This window comes from Nothobranchius furzeri, chromosome 7 (genome assembly GCF_043380555.1).
Source record: "Nothobranchius furzeri strain GRZ-AD chromosome 7, NfurGRZ-RIMD1, whole genome shotgun sequence".
Lineage (NCBI taxonomy): Eukaryota > Metazoa > Chordata > Actinopteri > Cyprinodontiformes > Nothobranchiidae > Nothobranchius > Nothobranchius furzeri.
In genome coordinates this window covers 32,063,914-32,072,316 of record NC_091747.1, presented here as the reverse complement: position 1 = coordinate 32,072,316, position 8,403 = coordinate 32,063,914, and the positions used below count along the sequence as shown (strand labels likewise).

Genomic DNA, 8,403 nt, shown 5'->3' with positions numbered 1-8,403 from the left:
CGGGGGGAATGTGTGTGCTTATGGCTGTAATGTTAACTCTGTGAATGATTTTGGTTTTGAAATAAAACCCAAGAAACATCACATCGAGAGCACAGTCCTCTGCAGAACCCTCTGCCGAATCCTCACACATGATGTTCCCCGCACCAAGCACTGCAGCAAATCTGCATGTTCACACAGTCATTCTCTGTCATGTTACACGGCTTGCTGTAAGGGTGCGCTCCATTTGCGCACCGTTCCCAGCCTACGGCTAGGCCCGACTCATCCCACTTCCCCCACAATGTTGGGTGGGACGGGATGTCATGGCGCTGTCGCGACCACGCGCAAAGCGCGCACGTTGCGCGGCTCCATCCGCTGGCACTTTGTCGTTCCCGTGCACGGGCCCGGCTCCCACTCGTCATTTATCCTTGGGGGGGGGTGTCGTCGTTCAGGGAAAAGTCATGGGCTTGTGACTATAACCTAATTTATGTTACTAGTTTGCAGTGTAACTGCCTTTGCACTTCAATATGCATATTTGTTCATTTAATGAAAAAACGGCCACTTTGTCATTTATACCCCATTGTCTTTTTTTTAACTATTCAGAAGAGCCCGTCCTTGCACAGTCAAAAAAGTAACTAGGTAACTATTACTCTGACTACACTTGAAATAAGCTACTTTTTACTTTTACTTGAGTACATTTTGAGGCAGGTAATTTTACTTGTAATTGAGTAAAAATTCATGAAAGTAATTATACTTGTACTTAAAGTAGTGGTAATCCCCTGTCAGAGTCTTACTCCACCCACATTTCATATTTGAAAAATGCGGCCCAAAGAGGCGTTTCCTGTAAGACCGAGAAGGCGGAGCTACGACCGTGATTGACATACTGAAATTTGAATACAGATGGCGACGGAGAGCGACAGTAGCTCAGAGCAGTCATTCGAGGTGGAGGACTTTTCCCCACCTTCTTCCCCAGAGGATAGGGAGGAGTGCTTATTGGGGGAAGCAAGCGGTCCTGAACCGTATCTTTTTGAGCCACTAGCTCGTGAGTTGTCAGAGGCCCCTGGAGCCGAGCCAGCAGGAGTATCAAGGCATCGAATGGGTCCAGTCTCTGAGTGGTAAGTAGCTTTTAGCCACAGCTAGCTATATTTAGCTTAGCTAAAAGTAATATTGTATGACTGGCTCAACAGGTGCACCTGCGGCCACTGCACATCATTGTCTGCCAGAGAAAATGTGTGCTGCAGAGAAATGCCCAAGGTATAAAAATAAAAGTACCCCACCATGAGAAAAGCATTCTGTAATGTACACATTTGTTACACAATCACTAACATCATACTAATATTGAACTCTTATAGCCCTGATATCAGTTGTTCTTTGTCATAGGTAATGCTCAGGTGTCAGCAGGTGGGTGTAACCTCCTGCATAACTAAGCATCCTGGTTTTGAGGCTGTTGCTCTGGATCCCTACGTGTTGCAGGCAGTTTATGGCACCTTTCTGCAACTCTATGGGGAGATGCAGGAGACTACGCTCAACAGGTAAGACAACTGTCAAAATAATTTTTTTATGAATACTTTGTAACTCATACCACCTCTTTCTCAGCTGTTACAGACATCTGGCATACCGGAATGTGGTCAGGTGGTGTTGGGGTTACCTGGGACAGCACATTCGTGTTGTGATCCCGTCATGCGCTGTCTCCAGAATAAGGCAGGAGTTCCCAGAAGACGGTGCATACAAAGGATTCCTCCCTCCTCTGAACTAATATATATTTTTTGGATTAAATAAATGTTATAATATATATTTCCTGTATTGATTCCTGTCCATAAAAAGCTGCATAAATCACAAAACGGTAAATGCACTTCTTTACACTTTGACATTATTTATATATACACACATATAGCCACACACTTTCAAATGAGCTCTTACAACAGTAAGGTTCTAATTCGGGGTTAATTAATGCTGCTGTAACAAGTGAGTTTGTCGCGTGCCCGTCCCATTTACCGGTTCCTTTAAAACCCAGTTCCGTTAGAACTTATGAGACGGTGCATCCATCAGGGTTCGGGGGTGTATCGACGAGTATAATTGTACTAGATCCGGGTTTGGACTACCTAATTAGAATCTTGTCTTTTATTTTAAAGGTGAAATGACTTGCACGAATAGCCAGCCCCAGAGTGCTACACTTCTTTTAAACTCGTTACCTTTTGGTTAAGATACTAGAGAGAAGTCTGGAGGCAAGCCAAGCCTCTCAGCAATTGTTTGGGCTACCCGGAATTAATTGCGCCTCTAACAGCTTATGTGGGAGGTTGTTAACTATAAAATGATTTATGCTAGTTGATCAGGCTACCATAAGTTTATCAATTTATTTATTAATCCAAACTTCCAGCTGATTAGAGACTTTTTCAACCTGCAATCAGAGCCAAAATAACCTCGAATATTCTGCTTTTATCGCCCTTAAGACAACTCGTTACTCGCAAGGAGGGGGAAGTTAAAACTTCCCTTATCTTAAGGTTTCTTTATATTATTCTATTACAAACTGTAAAGTAAGTCCCGATAATTCAGAGACCGATCTTCGACATGCTTACCTCTGTGCTATTATGGCCAGGGCTCCAAACGTGAAGCTTTAGAGAAAACCTGAAAGAATCAGGATTATGTTTCTTTTTCAAAAAAGGTTTATTACAAAATCAAAATACAAAAAATGGGTAAAGTGAAAAACAACTGCTATCCCCCACGGAGGAATTAGTTCAAAATGATTAAATAAGAGTTAGTTTACACTAGCTTTTGTCTTCTCAGTATCTCCTCAAGAACGAAACCCTCTAGCTCTGCTTCTCTCCAAAAAACTGCCTGTCATCCCCCATCCAGCAGGACGGGGGATGACCCCTCCAAATCTGCTCTGTCTCTTCTTGTCGTCTGCCCCAGCTCTCCCAATCTGATCTGAGCTGCATCCTTTTATATCACTTCTGAGACTGCTCTAAACAATGTAAGAGTCACAAGTCATTCTCTCCTGACAGTTTAGGTCAAGGGGTCATTTACCAGATACACTTTTTTAGCTCTACATAAGACATTTGGTATCTTTTTCACTACATGCAGTATTGAAATGAGGGCACAAAAGTTACATTCTGCACTCCTGGAATGAGAGCACAGGTCATAAATCTTCATCTTGGTAGCAAATTGTAGATCTTCCTCCAGCATTCCTGAGAGCTCCTGGGTCCAGTTGGACTTTCCTCACTCCATGCCAGTCCTTCTTTTCCCGCCAGAGGTGGAGTTAGGGGCGGGCTCAGGGGTGTGTCCATGGGTGGATCCAGAGAAGACAGCCTGTCTTTTGACCCTTTGCCTAGTTCTGTCCTCACCAGCAAGTCCTGAACTATTGTCCTCTTGACCCTTGTGTGACCCTTGTCTCTGACCACTGTTTCTAAGCCTTGACCGATTGCTCGGACTTGCAACAAGTTTACACCCTGTGTGATTAATGAAGTCTATTCTAGAGCAGGTTCAATTAGGTAAAAATGAATGATAATTTAATAAATGTGATATATGTATTTATACACATCAAAATATCAATATAATTGTATTTAAAATGACACAATTGCGCTGCAAAGATAACATTTATTATAGCTACTACTAAGACAACGTTAGATTACAATCTGATCATAACTTTCATGATTTTTGACAAAACTCTAAACCACAAGCAGAGATTCTGGAGCCATGTGAGGATAGGTTGGGCCATCAGTGATGTTTCTTTGGTTCCTTAGACTGGAGGTAGCTTTCACTGTGATGACAAACGTGGAGATGGATCCCGGGAGCACAGGCTTTTCTGTAACATTATCAGGAGGCTCTGAGGAAAAAAGTAATATTAGTATGACTAGTATGACTTACAAAAGCAAGACTGGTGAGTTTTGCTATGTTACATACGGCCAAGATTTTCAAGTTGTATGGGAGCCACAGAGCAGAAAGGTTGTAGAGATCAATAGACATCTGGGAGGTGGACAGCATGAGTCACGAGTGGATGAGCATAAAGATCCATAATGACGACAGGTAACTCCTCTGTCGTACAGTGGTGTGCAGCCTGGCTGAGGAGGAGAAAAGGAAAAACCACACAGAGTAGAGTACTAACTAATAATTACAATCTCTTGTTGTGTAGCTCACCTTACGTGCACTTTAAAACCTGGACCTGTGCCTGCTCACAGCATCCCGTTTATCTGGTCTTTGGAACTGGGCACAGAGTGGTTCTGGAACCGGAATTTTGTCCGAGTACTCCTGATATGGGAGAGGATCCACCACCACAGAGTCGAACAGCAGATCCATAAGCTTGTGCACATATACTGGAAAAGGGTTTTCAGTATTACAATAGCTCTCCATGACATCATTTTGGTTTTATCATACAATATCTGACATACATGAGGTTGGATTGGTCTTCAGGGCTCTCACTGTGTAGTCTCCATGTTTGTACTTTGGGTACACTACAGCATATCTCAGCTCACCAGTTGCTGTTGCTGCATGTGAGCGTGCTGCATTTTCATTATAGTGCATTGCAGCAATTTGTAATCTGAAATAATCAAATAAACAAACCATGTAGATTTTAGGCAAAATTCTACATTTCATGCTAAAATTTGAACAATTCGAGGCATTAATTTGAACATTTGTTGTATTCATTACCTAGACAGCATTCCTTTGAAGGAGAAGCAGGGGCGGCGTTAGGCCCGGCTACTTGGGCTGAAGCCCCGGATCTTTCATGATAAGCCCCGGATCTAAATCGCGGAAGTAACATGCAGTACCAAAGTCACACAGAGAGGGCGCAGCTGGCAGTAGTTTGTAAAGTCCCATTTAGTCGTCACACACACAGGTGTGTGGTGAAATTTATTCTCCGATTTTGACCCATCCCCTGAGTTGCAGACACGCCGCGCTCGGGAACTATTTGGTGGTTTAACCCCCCAATCCAACCCCAATCCAATGCTGAGTGTCAAGCAGGGAGGCATTGGGTCCCATTTTTCTCAAAATCTTTGGTATGACCCGACCAGGAGTCGAACCCCTGATCTCCCGATCTCAGGGCAGACACTCTACCACTAGGCTACTTAGTCAGTATACAGTTTACCTGAGACTGAAGAGAAGCCCTTCAGCAGCTGGCTTCTGCAGTCTCTGTCTGAAACGCATGAGTGAAGATGGATATAAGGACGTTTTTTTAGACCAAAAGTACAACGACAGAACCCCAGCTCTGATGAGACTGGTGTTGACTCAGGTTTGTGAGTCTTATTTGAAAATATTTGTTGTGCTGCTGGTTTGCCTAAAGTTAGCTTACTATCAGGTAAAGTTGTTCGAGAAAGAAAGGGAATATTCACTATCATCTCACACTAAACACTAACAGGAACAATACTCTGCCCTGAATATGCTGAATATGTAGCTTCAGATTAAACATTATGTGGTACAAGACAAATATATATGATGTTGACTAGTGCGTGTCACGTGTGTGCGCGCATGCGTGTGTGTGCGCGTGCGCGCGCGTGTGTGTGCGCGCGCGTGTGTGTTAAGCCCCGGATCTTCTTCAGTCCTAAATCCGCCCCTGAGGAGAAGACCTGACTTTTTGGAGTAAATCTGATGATGAGGCTGTGGAAAGCCTCCAAGGTGGATGTGTGGTACACAGGGCTTATCTTCTCTACGTCCTTCACAAACCGTGGAGCTAACAGAATGGCAGTGAGCTTCTCACATGATGCTGTGCCTACGTAGAAAATGTTAATTACAAAAATTACAATTTGATCAACTTTAGAATGTTGCTATTATTTCATTGAGAAAAAGTTACCCATAGCTGACATTTTTAGATGACAAATGTATGAAAGAGTGACTAATAGTGCTGTAGACAGGTGTGGTCATTACTTACGGCATTTTAGTACATATTATGTCAATTATGGCTGTTCTGCCTAAAACCATGAGTTGTGTGGCGCACTCGTGTGTTTAAATTTCTGCACAGCATTTTATTCTTAGTAATTAATTGCTGTTGGCCAAATGGTGGTGTGTGACCTTAGCAGCTACATGTGACGTCTGTAACTCTCATGATCCAAAAATATTTCTCCATGTTGAAGGAGGTGAAGACAAATATTCTGTTGTGGGGTGACGTGTTCTAAATGTAAAGAAACCAAACATTAAAGGCTCAGCTGTAATGAGTACATGCTACACTTACTTGGTTTGAGCCACTGTCTTGCCTGTTCTCCATCCAGAGGTGCATGCAGACAGCTAGGGAACAGGGCGTTGTCATGGCTGTGCACATTTTGGATGTGGTTGGCAACTGAAGTCCACTTTGCTACTGCCTCCTGTCCTGAGGAGGAACTGGATGCCGACCAGTAGAGGTGGTTCACCACACTTTGCTTCCACAGTCTCACATCCTGGGTCGTCTTTCTCTTCCCCAGCTCTTCGATTTTCTTACCAATTCCTGGAGAGCCAAACAGACCCACATTTAAAATAGAAAAAAAAATCCTGTAATATTCACTATATACATCCCCAAAGATTACCTTTTCCCATGTGCCAGGGGTCAAAGTAGTGACTGATTTCCTTTTTTTCCTCCCGCAAATACTTCTGCACTCCTGTGTGGCGGTCAGTCACGACTTGCTGCACATCGACCCCCCTCTCCAAAAGTGTGCTCAGACTTCTCACAAATCCCTCCTTCTCCATTCGCACACTATTTCCAACTTCATTGCTCTGAAAATAAACATAATTCTCCATTGATCTGTGAATAATTAACCATGAAATGCATTGGAATCATCAGGTAATGTTGTACCTGTACAAGTTGGATATCAATAACTTTGTTTCTTTTGAGATCCATCATGGTGTAGCTGCCATATATGGCTGAGTGTCCTTCAAGAAATGCAAGTTATTACTTAATTTACATTTGATAGCAAAGGAATAAAATAAATAAATTTAAAAGTATTCACCAGGTGAATCAGCTCGCATGTCACCACCAAGAGTCACAGGTCCAGATTCAGTAGCCTCCTGGATGATATCAGCTTGCTCTAGCTGCCACTGCCAGCTCACTGTTGGAATTAGCTTTGCCTGATGTCGAAAGAATGTCTGCTTGGACAGTCCCTGCACATTGAAGGCACCCAGGAACTAAAATATGAAAAATTACGTCATGAAATGAGAGACGCACAGACCTTATCAAAACCAACCTAAACAGTTTTGGCCTATACCTTAGAAATCTGGCTAAATGATGAGCCTGTGAAAAGGACAGCAGCACAGAGCTGGAGGTTGCCTGCTGGGATGCTGTTCACCATGGGCTGACTGGACCACTCATTGTAGTGCTCACAGCATGAACACCGTTGTGTCACACGGAGCAGTGTGCTGACTGTTGTCGTGTTCACAACACAACGACCGGTACAAACGGGACACCTTCTGAACAGCCCCAGCAACTGTTTCTCATGAACAATGTACTTCTTGTCCTTTTGTGGATGGACCTCAGTGAAAGAGCTGTATAGAACACATACATTTATATATATGGTCATATCTAAAAAATTCTAAAATGTTATAGTTTTTTTTTACCTTGAACAGTTCACTGAGCTTGCACTGTCATTGAGGTGGAAGCTGGGATCAACAACAGACACCTCATATCGTGGTCTTTTCAGGGGTGTGGACGCAGCTCTGGACTTTGTGGAAGATGAATTTCCGTCACGGTCCCTGTGTCACAAGACACACTGCGGCTGGGAGCTCTAAACTGTGTGGCTATGTAAAATACAAAGAAGCAGCACATTTATAAATGTTTAAAAGAGCATAAAATCACATGTAACAATAATCTGTAAAACAAATTAAAACTAGAAGGTAATAATAAAATGTTTACATAGAAGATTATTAAAAATAATTCACCTTTGCTACGTCGATAAGGCTTTACATGAGCCTGGACAAGTGCATTTTTGCAGATTACTAAATCAGTCTGACAGCCAACGTCTTGGGTAGATTTAGCCTGAAAAAAAAATAGAAGCACATTGTTGTTGTTGTTTATAAAGTCAGATAATATACAAAAGAAACTGTCCGAAATATATATATATATATATATATATATATATATATATATATATATATATATATATATATATATATATATATATATATATATTGGCGCTTTATGACATTCCTAGTGTGTGATCGTTATTATAACGTTAAAGTCAGTCACATATGATGTGAAGAACCTGAAATGCGACCTCCTGAACAGAATTCCTCACAGAACCGGGTTAGGCTTTGGTGTAAAGCTGGATTTCACGCTGTAATGATGTCTGTCAACTAGTGCTGCGTTAGAGCCACTGTTGCTGAATTACCGACTGACACAAAAACAACCCGGATTTTCTCCGAGCCTGACAGAAATAGTCATGTGGACCTTTTTGTCGGCCAGGGCTTCGAGAAATGTTCCGATTCGCCGCTGATTCTAACCTTACATCCCGTTCCACATTTTGTGAACTTGAC

At 42.5% G+C, this 8,403-nt stretch overlaps 2 protein-coding genes and 1 long non-coding RNA gene across 3 annotated transcripts; 1 reads left to right on the top strand and 2 right to left on the bottom strand.

Moving 5' to 3' along the window:
* The first annotated feature begins 1,227 nt into the window (after nt 1–1,227).
* LOC139070661 (P2X purinoceptor 7-like) lies at nt 1,228–1,937 on the top strand. The gene is made up of 2 exons (XM_070553317.1): nt 1,228–1,508; nt 1,573–1,937. The coding sequence occupies exons 1-2, from the start codon at nt 1,360–1,362 to the stop codon at nt 1,730–1,732; spliced, it is 309 nt and encodes a 102-aa protein (XP_070409418.1). The 5' UTR covers nt 1,228–1,359; the 3' UTR covers nt 1,733–1,937.
* A 2,702-nt stretch (nt 1,938–4,639) lies between these two features.
* LOC129155856 (uncharacterized) lies at nt 4,640–6,997 on the bottom strand. The gene is made up of 4 exons (XM_070553316.1): nt 6,731–6,997; nt 6,465–6,651; nt 6,137–6,385; nt 4,640–5,677 (listed from the first exon to the last, which is right to left on the bottom strand). Exons 1-4 carry the CDS (start codon nt 6,776–6,778, stop codon nt 5,421–5,423), a joined length of 741 nt encoding a protein of 246 aa, XP_070409417.1. The 5' UTR covers nt 6,779–6,997; the 3' UTR covers nt 4,640–5,420.
* Nucleotides 6,998–7,084: 87 nt separating this feature from the next.
* On the bottom strand, nt 7,085–7,973 carry LOC139070510 (uncharacterized). The gene is made up of 3 exons (XR_011521008.1): nt 7,810–7,973; nt 7,489–7,668; nt 7,085–7,416 (listed from the first exon to the last, which is right to left on the bottom strand). It is a non-coding gene; the product is annotated as an uncharacterized lncRNA (long non-coding RNA).
* Between the last annotated feature and the right edge of the window lie 430 nt (nt 7,974–8,403).